Below are 17,796 nucleotides of genomic sequence, written 5' to 3'. Positions count from 1 at the left end.
AATTAAACAACACTACAAGTTAGTTTCCACCTCTTTCACTTAATTCTACTGTTTTTACTTTTTAGTGCCCAACTCCTAAACAAGCACACACTTGTCAATATCTTTACTAAACTCTTTATTTAATGCAAACTAAGCCATCAGCTGAAAGCAGAGAAGCTAATTGCTATACTAAGAGATGTTAGTGTTGATCAAGAAAAATGGAAAGTAAGAAGCAGTTTTGGCAGTAAAGCTGGATTCTAACTTAATGTATTTGGTTGATAGAAAGGGAAAGCATAAGACATATCAGTATCACACACTTGCATGCATTTGTGAAACATAACAGAATATATACTCTTATGCTTCTAGTTGCATAAAGCTGCATTTCTGCTTGTAGTTTCTTAAGTATGTTGTTACCTATATACTTGATGAGTTGATGTTGCAAACAAAATTGTGCAAGTATATAATTGTCTCACTTTATTCAACTGGTTTACAATCTGAAATTCTGAATAGTGGTGCTCATGATTCTTAAGTTTTAAGGCATATAATGTGTTGTAATGTCTAACTTAAAAACTTGTATGGGCAAATTATTAGCTTGGAAACTGAAGATCAATTTCCCAATTCAATTATTTTGGACATATCATGCAATAATTAACTTCATTGACCCGTAACCAAACTGCAACTGCAACTACATTGAAAGTGGTTATGGCCCTACATTACAATAAGCAAGAGTTGAACCACAATATCATAACATCAATTCATCCCACCAAATACGTTCTTGTTACAAAGTCTTCAAATGTACAATTTTTTCCAACCCTTTTCTAAATGCATGCTTGACTATCAGGATTAGGGAGCTAATGTAAATAAATAAAATAATATAACTACTATTTGATCTCAATCCATATTGACAGATAACAATAATAATAATAATAATAATATAAACAAATCACAATTTATTTTGTTTGATCTGAAAAATATTTCCAATTTAATTTTATTATTAACATAATTAAATATAGTAGTGGATAATTAGTATATATACAAGAAAATTTGCATTGAAAAGCACATTAAAATTATTATTAAATTTTTGTCATATTATTTAATTTTTCAAGATTTATTTGTCGTTTGTATTTTTTGAATTATTTCTTTAGCAATATAAATTTTTGGTATCATTTTAGTAGTTTTTTTTTTTTTTCACTTCAACAAATAATCCGAAAAAATTAAAGAAAGATTTGAAAAAGTAGACAATGTATGCATGCAGGGAATAAGGGAGAAAATATGAGATGGGTTGGGTGAAATTGATAAATTTGATCATCACAACAATATTATTATAAAAAAAATTCACAATTTATAATTTGTTTGATCTGAAGAATATTTTCAATTTAATTTTCTTATTACATAATTAAAATGATAGTAAATAATTACTAGATATAAGAAAGTTTTCATTAAAAAGCACCTTAAAATTAATTTTTTGTCATATATACATAATTTTATTTTCATTATATCTACACTAGAAAAAAAAATTATTTTTAGTAACAATTTTTTAGTTTTGATAACATAATGACCACTATATATCTTATTTAACTTATATTTTTGTAATAATTATATATTTACTGTTATTATTTTATGTTATAATAATTATATATTACATTTTTTTAGCGACAATGTATAAGACAACTAATGTTTAATTGTCGATAAATATATTGACGGTTATTTTTACTGCTGCTAACAGCACAAAATAAGGCTATTAAAAATAATTTTTTTAGTAATGATATAACTAATATTCATGTGTTATTTTTTAAGTAAATGGACATTTTTTTACCATCTAACAATTTTTAACTATTAATTTTATATGAAGACAACTACATATGAATTTTTACCATAAATTAATCCCGCCAAAGACGTTACGAAATCTTCAAAGTAAATGGTCATTTCTTCTACACATAGTGGGTTCTACTTTGTTGACTTTGCATGCGCTTGTTTAGTTGTTTTATTTCCACTTTCTTTCTCAATTGTCCATTCTATATGGACACCGATCCTGCACTTTTTGTCTTCTGCGCGTCTTCACCATTAACAATAATGAATGAGAGAGAAAGAAAAAAAAAATAAAACAGAATAGAATAAAATAGAATAAATTTACAATTCCGAATGTAAACAAAAATAAATTGGCTGGGTATAGGTGGCCGGTGTTGTAATTCCAATTAAAAAAATATCCATAAATAGATGGATCCTAATTGATGAGTGACATACCAAAACCATTTTCAAGTAAGCCATATATACATACATAAAATAAGCAAAAGCTTGAATCAATAATCAATGGGGTATTTGATGTTGTTGGTTGTTAGAGTGGTGTTGTGTGTGCATATGTTTATGATGTTCCATTTTGCATGTTTCTCTTCTTCGCATCTATGCCATTCCCAAGACAGCTCTGCCTTGCTTCACTTTAAGACCCATTTCATTTTTAACACTTCATTTTTTGAACATGAGTATGAGTATGAGTGCCCCCATGTTTATCCAAAGATGAGTACGTGGGAAAATGGGACAGATTGTTGCTCATGGATGGGTGTCACGTGTCACTCTGTGTCTGGTCACGTGATTGGCCTTGATCTCAGTTGCAGTGCACTTGTAGGTAATATCAATTCCAACAGTACTCTTTTTCATCTTACTCATCTCCAAACACTCAACCTTGCTTTCAATTCTTTCAATGATTCTCCATTGTCATCTCAGTTTGGTAGGTTTGTGAGTCTCACATACTTGAATTTATCTTATTGTCACTTTGAAGGTGATATTCCTTCTCAAATCTCACACCTTTCCAAATTACAGTCACTTGATCTCTCTTGGAATTATAATTTGATGTGGAAAGAAACAACTTGGAAGAGAATGTTGCAAAATGCAACTGCTTTGCGTGAGATTATATTGGATCATACAGACATGTCTTCCATTAACTTAACACCAAACCCTTTGTCCAATTGGTCTTTTTCTTTCTCTATGGTTACTCTTAGTCTTCGTTATACAGGAATAAGGGGACACTTGACAAGTCACATTCTCTGTTTACCCAACCTTTATGCGCTCAAGTTATCTGGAAATGGAAACATTCAAGTCCATGTTCCAAAGTTGAATTGCAGTACTTCTCTTAGTTTTTTGGATCTTTCATGTCAATTCCCAGGATCACAAATCCCTGATTCCTTTTCTAACCTCACACAGCTAACTTTTTTGTACTTGTCTGAAAATGGATTCAATGGTTCAATCCCATCATTGCTCTCAAACCTTCAGCATCTCACTCACTTGGACCTTTCATTCAATGCATTCACTGGTTCGTTCCCATCATTTCTTTCAAACCTTCATCATCTTGTTTACTTGGATCTTGCACAAAATAAGCTTAGTGGTCAAATTCCAAATGCGTTTGATAGGCTAACCAACTTGCAATCCCTTGGCCTTTCTAATAATAATTTCCAAAGGAAGTTGCCATCCTCATTATTTGCCTTAACTCAACTCTCTTCTTTGGATTGTTCTAATAATGAAATTGAGGGACCACTACCTAACAAAGTAGCCTTTTTAAATCTCACTAAATTATCCTTACAAGGCAACTTATTAAATGGGACAATTCCGCAGTGGGCCTTATCCCTCAAGTCTTTGAGATACTTAGATCTATCATATAACAGATTCAGAGGGCACATAAGTGAAATCACATCTTATTCTTTGGAGTATTTAGACTTGTGCAACAATGAGCTCCAAGGAAACTTTCCAGAATCGATTTTCCATCTTGTCAACCTTACTCATTTGTGCTTGTCTTCAGACAACTGGAGCGGTATTGTCCACTTCTCAATGTTTTCTAAGCTTCAAAACTTGGAGTATCTTTGCCTTTCAGGTTGTAGCTCATTATGGCTAAAATCTGAAACTAGTGTTAATTACACTTTCTCCAGTTTGAGGGTACTGCAGTTGCTTTCTAGCAATATTACTGGTTGGTCAAAATTCTCAGGAAAATTTCCAAAGTTATATTCTCTTGAATTGTACAACAATAGTCTTCAAGAAAAAGTGCCCAAATGGATACATGGTATGGATTCATTATTTTATTTGAATCTCTCACACAACAATTTTACATCGATGGTCCATTTCCCATGGTATCAACTTGTCTTCCTTGATCTTAGTTTCAACTCGATGGCTGATGACATTTCTTCCTTCTTTTGTAATGCAACCTTTCTGCAAGTTATCAACTTGTCCCACAACAAATTCACAGGAACATTTCCACAGTGCCTTGCCAATAGCTCATCCCTTTGGGATTTGGATCTACAAATGAACAAACTTCATGGGACTTTGCCAGATACCTTTCAGTATCTTACTACACTAAATCTCAATGGCAACCAGTTCGAAGGTCTATTACCGAAATCATTGTCCAAATGCTCAAGACTTGTGGATTTGAATTTCGGTAATAATCAATTTGAGGATACATTTCCCAATTGGCTTCAGAATCTATCAAAGTTGGAAATACTGGTCTTACGAGGCAATAAGTTGTACGGTCACATTGCAAATTTGAAATCTGAAAACATATTTCCAAGTTTGATTATTTTTGACATATCATGCAATAACTTTAGTGGCTCATTACCAAAAGCATACATACAAAATTTTCGAGCCATGAAGATTGTTGATGATGATGTGCGAAGCCATATGTCTTATATTCAAACATATTGGGCTATTAGTGGCGACACAACAGAAGAATATGACAATTCTATGATTGCAACAATTAAAAGTATCAGTCTTACTTTTAAGAAAATTCCAGATGGCTTTGCAATTATCGATTTGTCAGAAAACAAATTTGAAGGAGAGATTCCAGATGATTTTGGAGAACTTGGGGCCCTCATAGGACTCAACCTTTCACATAACAGCCTCATTGGTCCTATTCCCTGCTCTTTGGGAAATTTGACAAAACTGGAATCATTGGATCTCTCTTCAAATATGCTTACTGGGGATATTCCTACTGAATTGGCAAATCTGAACTTTCTTGAAGTCTTGAATCTTTCCCAAAACCAGTTGGTGGGACCAATACCCAGAGGAAAACAGTTTGATACATTTTCAAACGATTCCTATGAGGGAAACATGGGGCTATGTGGATTGCCGTTGTCAGTTCAATGCAACAACAATGTCCCCTTGCAACAATATCCATCTTCTGAGGCTGAAGACAAATTTGGATTTGGTTGGAAACCAGTGGCAATAGGATATGCATGTGGAATGGTGGTTGGAATAGGATTGGGATATTGTGTTTTCTCAATTGGAAAGCCTGAATGGCTAGTGGTCCTCTTTGGAGGTAAAAGGACCAAAAGGAGGAGCCGTGGAAACCGCCGGCGTGCAAGAACAACTCTGTTTCAGCTTTTTGTTGTAATGTAAATGTGTAATAAGTTTATGTCTTGTGCTCTTGTCTTTTTTGATGTTTTATTTGATTTGGTGTCGTACTTTTCGTTTACTGTATGGATGTCTACAAATCTTAACGGTATTTAAAGTAAGTACTTGTTATATAGTTGTAAGATATGTTGCAAGTGAATTCTGTTTTCAAAGCCTATATATGTGTGCGAGAGTTTCTTGGTCCAAAACTTCTTCACTTGCACCTTCCAAGTATCTAGAAGACTATAACAACTATCATTATTATGCATGGGTTCTGAGTTATTAGGAGGTAAGGTGTTTTGAGTGTTCATTCTTTTAGTAATTATGTTAGAACAATTACCAAACTATTAGGAATATCTCCGATATAATCTGATTTTTTTTTCTTCTTCTTTTTTTAACTAATGTTAATCTAAAATAGTTTGATAAAAAGATATTAATTCTCTGGTATCCATCATCAAGTAATAGCTGGTCCCAACTCTCAATGCAAGTTGAAAATGTTTCTATATTCAAAACGAAAATTAAACCATCCATACTTAGAAATAAGAGGATAAAACTCTAATGAAGATAGTTCTTAGTCAATTATTTGATCAATTCGATTAGGTTGTTCTCTAAAATTAAAATGTTGTGTCCAGTAATACTACTTCTCTGTTTACAATACTAAAAAAAGAACAAATATAATATTAAAAAATATTTATCAGAATTTTCATGAGGCTAAGATTACGTTACATTAATGATTAAAGAATTCAATATGTATTATTTATAAAAGGTATGCTATATATTGTGAAAAAGTATTAGAGATGTGAAGTACAAATTTATATTGAGAGTGTTCCATGATCCCAAGAAGTGTGCAACAAGACATGCATCTATTAATTTATATTAAGATGGTTGCTGGAAAGAGTTTAGATTGGTCAATTCTTTTGGATTCCACCTGTGAGCATATTCGATGAGAGGTCTTATGATTTAAGTTCTGTCAAATATCCCATGGATTGAGGAATAGAACAAATGAGTGTATTATGGGAAAGGTTGAGTGCTATGAGTGGATGAAACTCTCCAATAACATTCGGAATCTCTCCTTCAAATTATAAATCAATATATACAAAATTGTGAGAGTATATAATTTTCTCACTTGATTCAAATGGTTTACAATCTGACTAGTGGTGTACATGCATGATTCTTGTATCAATGAAAAGTTTTGATAGCAAAATGTATTTAGTAAAATAATGATTTTTCATCTTCGATTGTGAAAAAACTTAAGTTAATATCTCTTTTCCCTTCAAGTTTACCTACTAAGGTATCGGTGTGAATATGATCTCCACCAGACAAATGTAACGCTTTAGCTAGTACACGACTAAGCCGAATATTGAAAACAAGCTATAGTCCTTAATTTCGGTAACCATATTGAAGCATAGAATTGGTTGAAGATCACATAGCGTCCACTCCATTAATGTAATAAACAGGATATGAATATATTAACCAAATCAAAAATGGAAAAAGTTTGGTAACAAAAAATTTTCAGCCATAATTAGCCAAAATTTTTCATAATTTACTTCATTTATATAACTTAATAATATTTTAATTTTCTATTTCATTCTCTTGTCAATCTACTTATCATATTCTTATTAGCCCCACTTATTAATGATATTAATTATAATATCATATCCCTAACTATTAGACATTCTTGTAATCACTATTTAATATTTTCTTTTATAATTTGAATGTTATAATGTCATATGATTCTCTCTCCCATACTTAATAAATAGATACCAACGGAATGGCATCTTTGGAGAGAAATTCAAATCTTAGACTTAAGAATACAATAATCATCAATAACAATTAAAAACGATAATAATATTAATTAAATGATTTTAATTGTAATTGATTTTTATTTCCTTTAATTCATTTATTATTATTGCAAACGTCAACAAATATGAAAGCTTGGTTTAATAGGTTTTTTATTGTTAATTTGGATCATGAAGGTTGTTATTCCCTCCAGCTAAAAATCACAACTCTATTTCAATTACAAGCACAATTGGGATATGACAAAGAAATTTACAAGAAGGAGTTGAAAAATAATTTGAACAACAGACAAACTCACCCGATGAGATTATTGTCCGTCAATCAATTTTCGAGAATATGAAAGACTACACTAGCTTTGATGAGGTATGGTAATAAAATGATTTAATTTTTTTATGTGCATCTATAGTTATACTATACTAACTAAGTTCATACACGTAGCATTCATAAGTTCATATACATAGCATTCATAAGTTCATATCCATAATTACATACAACTAACATCTAAAAATTAAATTCATGTTTATTAGATATTACATCCATGCACATTATTTTTTAGTTATTGCATAAGTAACTATCAAATTAACACATGTTTTTAAATTTTTTCATAATTGAATTTGAAAAAATGTCAAATTCTTAAATTAATTTATTCAATTGATAAATTTACTCATAACATCCATAAATTCATACGCATAACATCGAGAATTTCATATTAATAACATCCTTAATTTTGTACTCATAATATTTATAATTTCATACATATGATGTCTATAATTAATAAATGTTTATAATTAATATTACTAAATTTTAAACTATGGGTTTTATTGTATTTTTCAAATTATCTCATATATACACTAATAGGTCATAATTTTAATTATTTTAATATTTTTATTTAATATTCATATGTATGCTTATTTATTGATTTTAATATGATGAATTAATAATTATTTTAAAAAAATTTTAATTTTTTTTATATCTTATCTTTTATTTTTTTATTTTCTAATAGTTTATATGTAAAATATGAGTTGTGCAGTAGAAGTTGTTAAAATTTTTAAATTTAAACTCCATAATTTCTGTAGGAAAATTGCATTTTAATGGGTAATAATGTGAGTGAGGAATTTTAGGGATTTAATTTGGAAAAAACTGAAATTGATTTTGAAAAGAACATTAATAACTCCAAACACGCAGATAAATAGTAGGTGATAAGGAGAGTAAGTGATAAGAAAGTGTATGTCACTTGCTTATCAAGAGAGAATGAGAATTTTTATGTGACATCTATCTATTCTATTATATAAAAATCGGATGTCTGCACTTAATGATGGAGCTGACGTGGCATGCTCTGGAGAGTGTTTTCCAATTTAATTATTTTAACTCATTCAATACAATTTATTACCATGACTTAATTATATCAGCTAATTGATTTGATTAGATATTTAAATATTAATATAATTTATTATAATATATATTACTTAATTAATTTTACTACATTAATTATAATTTGTTATATTAGTTAATTAATTTATTTATTTATAAAGTCAGAAATAAAATAAATAATTTATTATTTATTCTAATTGAATTTATTAAATTTAATTATACATTATATACGAATTAATAATAATTTGTAAATCACTTTATATTATATATGTATTAATAAAATATTATATATGTCTTAATGTGTTAATTAAATATTATATACGCACAGAAAAATAAATACAAAGATGATTTATATAATATTAATAATATTATATTAACACGGTAATTTTTTTTGTTTTGATATCATATAGTATTAATAATATTATTATTATTATTATATAGTATTATATAAACTTTCTAATATTAATATAGAAAATTGGAAAATTATTCCTTATGGCAATCATTGTTAGTAGAATAGTGTGTCCTTTATATAGTATTGATAATTGTTGCTTAATTTAAAGTAATTGTATGTTAGTATCTTAAATTTATTTTCAATAATGACCTAAATAGATAAATCTAATTGAATTGAATGATTATATAAAATATTTTATATTATTAATATACTAAAATTAAATTCATTTTTTGGTACAGAATTTTATAGGTAAATTTTATACAAGATTAAGTAATTTTTTATTTTTTTTATTTGTTTTATCTATGTTACTTTATTTAATTTTAAGTAGCGTCATATTTATAATTACTGCCAGTATGATATTTTATAAAATATGAAAATCAATTTTTTTATAATTTAAATATCAATGTTTGAATAGAAGAACTTAACACACTCACAATGAGAGAGAGAGAGAGGGGGGGAAATACATAGAGAAAAGAAACTCGGCATGAGAATGGTGGCGGCGGGCTCAACAACGATGGTAACGGGATGAGCAGCGATGATGACATAAACTGTAAACAGTGACGGACTCTGAAAAATTTAGTAATGCGGACAAAAATATAATAAAATTTATGTATAGATAATTTTTTTGCTTCCCACGATATTCAACAAGTTAAGGACTAATCCGTCATGAATTTGAATTCCATTTAAGAATCTACAATTGGCCGGCAACGAGTTGCTATACATACGAGACATAATTTGAACCATCAATACTTATTTAAGCGGATGACTAAGTTGATCACTTGATCAATCTAAATTGGTTTAGATATATTCAAAATTTTAAATTAGAACTATCTAATACATATTGATAAGAACTGGAAATATACACACAATCATTATTATAATATTTAAAATAATAAAAATATAATTTCATACACATAGTATAATATTTAAAATAACAAAAAAATATTTATAAGGACTTTTTTATTTTTAACGTGATTAAATATTATTTTTTATATATATTTTTAAACAATTATTTTACTTAATTGTCAAATCTACTTATTATAATTTTTATAATATAAATAAATTTTTTAACCAAAATAATTACAGTATACTAATACATAGATAATATATTTTTTTATCTTAAACAATTTTTAAAAAATCACTAATAATTTAAGTTGTATTTAATTAGAAAACTAAATTTCAATTTAATTATTAATTAATTAACTAATATAATATAATTAATTATCACTAATTTTTTAGTGTATTTATATATTTTTCATACTAAATCAAATTTAACAATATAATTATTATTATGTGTTAAGTTTAACAAAATATTTTTTAACATAAAATACAAAAGAACTATTTATATTTTATTTTGAGACAAATATAATATAATAAGTGGTATATATGTATATAAGTATTATTTTTTTCAAAAAAATTTGTGAGGACAAATGCCCCCTCTATATTAAACGTGGGTTCGTCTCTGACTGTGAAAGAAGATGGGAGTTGTGAATAGGTAAGCGGCGATGGACTCAGCAACAACATGACAAGAGCTATGTGATTTTTTTGTGAAGAAGTCGAGAAGAAGAAGATTTTAGGTGAGGATTGAGTTTATCTTGCATGGCTATAGAATATAGACTGAAGCTATGAATTATGTGTGATGTGAGGCAAATCTTAATTACTAAAAAGTGTTTATATGTATATATTCGGGGCGGGTACACCCTAAACCCGATGATACCTGTCTTAAGCAAAATTTGTCCCGACTCGAGTCAAGTTATTACCCTTTTCATCCGGGTATAGACGGGTCGGGTATCTGCGTATTCAAAAACTCCTGCCAAGTCTAACCATGTATTGATACTCCTTTTATTAAGGGTTTATCGCTAGCCAATAGATTGTTATATACACAAGGCGAGATTCTAATTCCTAATAGTTGTTTAAGCGGACGAGTGAGATGATTACTTAACAAACTCAAATTGATTAAGATAAATACTAATTATTTTTAATATTTTAATATTAAAAATTTTAAGAGTTTGATTTTAATTATAACTTTATAAAATATTTATAATAATAATTATTATATATATTATTTAATTTTTTAATAAAATTTTTAATATAATTTTATGTATTATCCTATACAAGGTATGGGAACATACACTAGTTTTTATATTGTAATTAATTTTTGGCTACCTAGCACTGCTCATTAAAAATACTATTCGTACACTAAAATTAGCCACTAAAATCAGCTATTAATATATTTGTATATAAATATATGTTTAATTTAATTTATTTTTAATGTGTATTTATATTTTAATATGTATTTTACATTAGAAACTGATTTTAGTGACTGATTTTGATACACGTATCATAGTCCTAACTAAATTCAATGGTTATGGAAAAGAAAGCAACACATTGAGAGTGGTTATGGCCCTACAATAAGCAACATTGAACCACGTTATGGTAACATCAATTCATCCCAGCAAATAAGTTCTTAAAGTCTTTATAAATGTACAAATTTTCCAACCCTTCCTTCAATGCATGCTTGATTATGGGGATTGGGGAGCTAATATAAATAAATGAAATAATACAAGTATTATTTATAAAATAATATCTAGTGCTCCAAAAATAGATTTTAATTGTTACTCTTAATCTTAATCTCTAGTAATTAACAGGTAACAATAATAATATGAAAAATTCACAATGTATTTTGTTTGATCCGAAGAATATTTCCCATTTAATTTTCTCATTAACGTAATTAAATTACTATATAATAAGAACATTTTCATTGAAAAGAACATTAAAATTATTTTTCGATTTTTGTCATGTTTTTAATTATTTTTTCGTCACTTATTTATTGGTTGTATTTTTTGAATTATTTTTGTCAATAATATAAACTTTTGATTTAATAGTTTATCTTTTTCTTTTACTTCAACAATGAATCGGCGAAAATTAAAGAAAAATTTGAAAGAGATAATCTATATATACATGCAAGAGAATGGAGAAAATATGAGACGGATTGGGTGAAATTGATAGACTTGATCATCACATTATATTCTTTACAAATTAAATATATATATTTTTCAATTTAGTTATAAAATAATAGGAATAAAGCATTTAGATTATTATAATAGCATTCGATCATAATTGAACTAGTGCATATCGTTGTTGATCACAAATCCTATAGGTCGATTTGGGAATATAATGGGGGAAGACTTGGGATTACGTTGTTGAAGGGTCGGAATAAAATGTTCATTATATATATATATATATATAGAGAGAGAGAAAAATCTTATATATAGTTTTGCTTACTTTATAAATGGTCTTTAATTTTTGTGACGAAAAACTTAGAGTGATATATAAGGAATTACTTTTTAGTTTCTTAATATTCGTTAATTTTTTTAAATTCTAAAAATTTTATTTTTTTTTTTAAATTAGAGTTTAGAATTTATAATTTAAATTTAGAATTAAAAATTTATGATTTAATATGATCTATAATTTAAAAAAAATTAACTGATATTTTTTGTGGTGACTGAGATTTAACTGATATTGATATTGCGTGAACAAAATTGATTTGCTAATATTGCTTTGTATAATATATTAAGTCTAGAACAAAGGTCCAGTTTGGATAAACAACTTAATTAAATTACTTTTGAAAAAATAGTTTAAATAATAAATGTTTATATTAAAAGTAATTTATAAATAAGTTATTTATGTTTGATTTTTTAGTTCTAAAAGTACTTATTTTAAGAGAAAAATGATAAAAAACTTTTTATTATAAGAGAAATTTTTTTTTAACTTCTCCTTAAACATTAAGATAGCTTTTTAAAAAGTTACAATTTTGTTTTGAAAATTGTATCAGACATTAATATTATACCTTTTTATAAGTTAAAAATTAAAAAAAAGTCACTTATGAACCTATCCAGACGGACCAAAATCTTTTTCTAGATTCATATTGGGACAACATCAATTTATCCTAACAAATATGTTACTCTTGATATGTACAATTACTTCCACCAAGAATAAAAAAAAGCTTTAACTATCTATTTTTTTTACTCATATTGATTTTTTTTTCCACAACTAATAAAAATGATATCGTTTTGAGAAAATTGATATTCACTCTAATAAATCAATGCATGGTGGATATTATGGGTATGGTTCAAACATATGGCATATTTCAGTGAGTATAATTACAAGAAGAAAATAAAAAAGTCAAGTTTCTTACTCCATGACCCACAGACCACAGCTATTATACCCAACAAGAAATAGAAAACAACAACAAAAATAGAGAGAAATTATACAAGCCTCTCACTCCAACTAATTTCTCATTTGACTCATTCATAGGCTAATTAATATTCTAGCCCAAACAAAAAGGCCAATAAATGTTCTGTCCAAAGAAAAAAGACTAATCAAATGGAATTATTTGTTAACATGGACCTGGATCGTGCCGCTTTTGTCATGAACTTCTTTTTCTTCCCATGCCCATTGATTTCCACATATAATACCAATATTGACCTTAGTTTTAGCTTGGTGAGTCAATCACTCAGGGTCAGTTTTGCTAAACTTCTTAAATAAGTTCTTTTGAAAAAGGAGCTTAAAATATAAGGACTTTTATTAATATTAACTTTTAAATAAGTTATTTTGAGTTTGGAAAGTTATTATGGAAGTCATTGTTTTAAAGTTGTGCATTAAATAAGAGTGATAAAATAGCTTTTGAAAATAGGAGAAGTCACATTTTTTAACTTCTTCAAAAGCTCTTAAATAACTTTTTGAAAAGTTAAAAGTTTATCTAAAAATTTGTACCAAACACATTAATATAACTTTCTATAAGTCAAAAGTTGAAAAAAGTAACTTTTTGGTGTTTCCCAAACGGGCCCTCAAGCTAAGTTCATCCACAAATGCCTTGTATCATGGAAATAAAATTATGTGGGTCTCGGGTTAGAAGAAAACTAAACTTCAATTATGAATTAGTCTTGGACATTGATAGATTGGAATAGTATGAATATTAATCTACAAATCATGCATTGGCTGGGTATAGGTGTTTGTAATTCCAGCTAGAAAAAATATCTATAAATAGATGGATCCTAATTGATGAGTGACATACCAATCCCATTTTCAAGTAAGCCATATATATATACATAAAATAAGCAAAAATCAATGGGGTATTTGATGTTGTTGGTTGTTAGAGTGGTGATGTGTGTGTATATGTTTATGATGTTCCATTTTGCATGTTTGTCTTCGCATCTATGCCATCCCGATGAGAGCTCTGCCTTGCTTCACTTTAAGACTCAATTCATTTTTAACACTTCATTTTCTGAATATTTTTATGAGTATGAGTGCCCCCATGTTTATCCAAAGATGAGTACGTGGGAAAATGGGACAGATTGCTGCTCATGGATGGGTGTCACGTGCCACTCTGTGTCTAGTCACGTGATTGGCCTCGATCTCAGTTGTGGTGCACTTGTAGGTAATATGAATCCCAATAGCACTCTTTTTCATCTTACTCATCTCCAAACACTCAGCCTTGCATTCAATGATTTTGATGGTTCTCAATTGCCTTCTCAGTTTGAAAGGCTTGTGAGTCTCATACACTTGAATTTATCCAGTTGTGGGTTTGAAGGTGATATTCCTTCTCAAATCTCACACCTTTCCAAATTACAATTACTTGATCTCTCTTGGAATAATGATTTGAAGTGGAAAGAAACAAGTTGGAAAAGAATGTTGCAAAATGCAACAGCTTTACGTGAGATTGTATTGGATGAGACAGACATGTCTTCCATTAGCTTAACACCAAACCCTTTGTCCAATTGGTCTTTTTCTTTCTCTTTGGTTACTCTTAGTCTTGGTATTACCAGAATAAGGGGACACTTGACAAGTCACGTTCTCTGTTTACCCAACCTTCATGAGCTCAATCTATACGGAAACATTCAAGTCCATTTTCCAAAGTTGAATTGCAGTACTTCTCTTAGTTTTTTGGATATTTCATCGTGTCAATTCCCAGGATCACAAATCCCTGATTCCTTTTCTAACCTCACACAGCTAACTTTTTTGTACTTGTCTGAAAATGGATTCAATGGTTCAATCCCATCATTGCTCTCAAACCTTCAGCATCTCACTCACTTGGACCTTTCATTCAATGCATTCACGGGTTCGTTCCCATCATTTCTTTCAAACCTTCATCATCTTGTTTACTTGGATCTTTCATGGAATAAATTTAGTGGTCAAATTCCAAATGTGTTTGATAGGCACACCAAGTTGCAAACTCTCTTCCTTCATGATAACACTTTGGAAGGAAAGTTGCCATCCTCGTTGTTTGTCTTAACTCAACTCTCTTCCTTGGATTGTTCTAATAATAAAATTGAGGGACCACTACCCGACAAAGTAGCCTTTTTAAATCTCACTCAATTATACTTAGATGGGACAATTCCTGAGTGGGCCTTATCCCTCAAGTCTTTGAGATCCTTAGATCTATCAAATAACAGATTCAGAGGGCACATAAGTGAAATTACATCTTATTCCTTCGAGTATTTAGACTTGTGCAACAATGAGCTCCAAGGAAATTTTCCAGAATCCATTTTTCATCTTGTCAACCTTACTTATTTGTGCTTGTCTTCAGATAACTGGAGCGGTATTGTCCACTTCCCACTCTTCTCTAAGCTTCAAAACTTGGAGTATCTTTATCTTTCAGGTTGTAGTTCATTATTGCTAAAATCTGAAACTAGTGTTAATCACACTTTCTCCAATTTGATGGCACTGCAGTTGCTTTCTAGCAATATTACTGGTTGGTTGGAATTCTCCGGAAAATTTCCAAATTTGGATTATCTTAAATTGTACAACAATAGTCTTCAGGAAAAAGTGCCAGAATGGATACATGGTATGGATTCATTAACTTATTTGAATCTCTCACACAACAATTTTACATTGATGGACCATTTCCCATGGTATCGACTTCAAAACCTTGATCTTAGTTTCAACTCGATGGCTGATGACATTTCTTGCTTCTTTTGTAATGCAACCTTTTTGGAAATTATCAACTTGTCCCACAACAAATTCACAGGAACATTTCCACAGTGCCTTGCCAATAGCTCATCCCCTGTAGATTTGGATCTACAAATGAACAAACTTCATGGGACTTTGCCAGATACCTTTCAGGATCTTACTACACTGAATCTCAATGGCAACCAGTTCGAAGGCCTATTACCGAAATCATTGTCTGAATGCTCAGAACTTGTGGATTTGAATCTCGGTAATAATCAATTTGAGGATACATTTCCCAATTGGCTTCAGAATCTGTCAAAGTTGGAAATACTGGTCTTACGAGGCAATAAGTTGTACGGTCAAATTGTAAATTTGAAATCTGAAAATATATTTCCAAGTTTGATTATTTTTGACATATCATGCAATAACTTTAGCGGCTCATTACCAAAAGCATACATACAAAATTTTCGAGCCATGAAGATTGTTCATGATGATGTGCAAAGCCCTTTGTCTTATATTGAAGCAGATTGGCAAGTTATTCACGGCACAACAGAATATGACAGTTCTATGGTTGCAACAATTAAAAGAGTCAGTCTTCCTTTAACGAAAATTCCAAGAGTCTTTGTAATTATTGATTTGTCAGAAAACAAATTTGAAGGAGAGATTCCAGATGATTTTGGGGAGCTTCATGGACTCATAGGCCTCAATCTTTCTCATAACGGACTTGTTGGTCATATTCCCCACTCTTTGGGAAATTTGACAAATCTAGAATCATTGGATCTCTCCTCAAATATGCTTTCTGGGGATATTCCTACTGAATTGATAAATCTGAACTTTCTTGAAGTCTTGAGTCTTTCCCAAAACCAGTTGGTGGGACCAATACCCAGAGGAAAACAGTTTGATACATTTTCAAATGATTCCTATGAGGGAAACACGGGGTTATGTGGATTTCCATTGTCAATTCAATGCAACAACAATGTCCCCTTGCAACAATATCCATCTTCTGAGGCTGAAGACAAATTTGGGTTTGGTTGGAAACCAGTGGCAATAGGATATGCATGTGGAATGGTGCTTGGAATTGGCTTGGGATATTGTGTTTTCTCAATTGGAAAGCCTGAATGGCTAGTGGTCCTCTTTGGAGGTAAATGGACCAAAAGGAGGAGTCGTGGAAACCGCCGGCGTGCAAGAACAACTCTGTTTCAGCTTTTGGTTGTAATGTAAATGTGTAATAAGTTTATGTCTTGTGCTTTTGTGTTTTTCATGTTTTATTTGATTTGGTGTCGTATTTTTCTTTTACTTTATGGATGTCTACAAGTCTTGTCGATATTTATAGTAAGTACTTGTTCTATAGTTGTAAGAAATGTTGCAAGTAAATTCTGTTTTCGAAGTATATATATATATGTGTGTGTTTTCTGATTGTTGATTCTTTTAGTAATTATGTTAGAACAATTGTCAAACTATTAGGAATATCTCCAATACAATATGGTTGTTTTTTTTTTCTTCTCTTTTTTTTATGATGACAATCTAAAATAATTTGATAAAAAAAATATTAATTCTCGTGCAATAATAAACAAAAGTCATTGATTGTGGTATCCATCATCAAGTAATAGCTGGTCCCATATTCAAAACGAAAATTAAACCATCTATACTTAGTTAGAAATAAGAGTATAAAACTCTGGTGAAGATGGAAAGTACTTTATATACTTTGATTCTCAATCAATTATTTGATTAGTCCGATTAGGTTGTTCTCTAGAATTAAAATGTTGTGTCCTTTACAATCAAATATAATATTAGAAAATATTTTTTAGAAAGAGAAAGTTTAGGGGCCAGCAACTTTTGTGTTTTGTGACCAGTACTTAACTATAAAAAAAAAGTGA

At 29.5% G+C, this 17,796-nt stretch overlaps 2 protein-coding genes across 4 annotated transcripts; both read left to right on the top strand.

Moving 5' to 3' along the window:
* Positions 1-2,078: 2,078 nt before the first annotated feature.
* On the top strand, positions 2,079-5,558 carry LOC112765568 (receptor-like protein 6). The gene has a single exon (XM_025811466.3). It carries the CDS (start codon positions 2,290-2,292, stop codon positions 5,353-5,355), a length of 3,066 nt encoding a protein of 1,021 aa, XP_025667251.1. The 5' UTR covers positions 2,079-2,289; the 3' UTR covers positions 5,356-5,558.
* An 8,430-nt stretch (positions 5,559-13,988) lies between these two features.
* LOC112765567 (receptor-like protein 9DC3) lies at positions 13,989-17,340 on the top strand. Of its 3 annotated transcripts, none has more exons than XM_072222148.1 (2): positions 13,989-14,408; positions 15,999-17,340. In XM_072222148.1, the coding sequence occupies exons 1-2, from the start codon at positions 14,099-14,101 to the stop codon at positions 17,138-17,140; spliced, it is 1,452 nt and encodes a 483-aa protein (XP_072078249.1). In that variant the 5' UTR covers positions 13,989-14,098; the 3' UTR covers positions 17,141-17,340. The 3 variants fall into 3 exon arrangements, with proteins under 3 accessions (XP_072078249.1, XP_072078246.1, XP_072078247.1); XM_072222145.1 differs by having other exon boundaries at positions 13,992-14,408; positions 15,558-17,340; XM_072222146.1 differs by lacking the exon at positions 13,989-14,408 and adding an exon at positions 15,239-15,569 and having other exon boundaries at positions 15,701-17,340.
* The last annotated feature ends 456 nt before the right edge of the window (positions 17,341-17,796 follow it).

Source organism: Arachis hypogaea, chromosome 17 (genome assembly GCF_003086295.3).
Source record: "Arachis hypogaea cultivar Tifrunner chromosome 17, arahy.Tifrunner.gnm2.J5K5, whole genome shotgun sequence".
Classification (NCBI taxonomy): Eukaryota; Viridiplantae; Streptophyta; class Magnoliopsida; order Fabales; family Fabaceae; genus Arachis; species Arachis hypogaea.
This window is presented reverse-complemented; position numbering and strand designations above follow the sequence as displayed.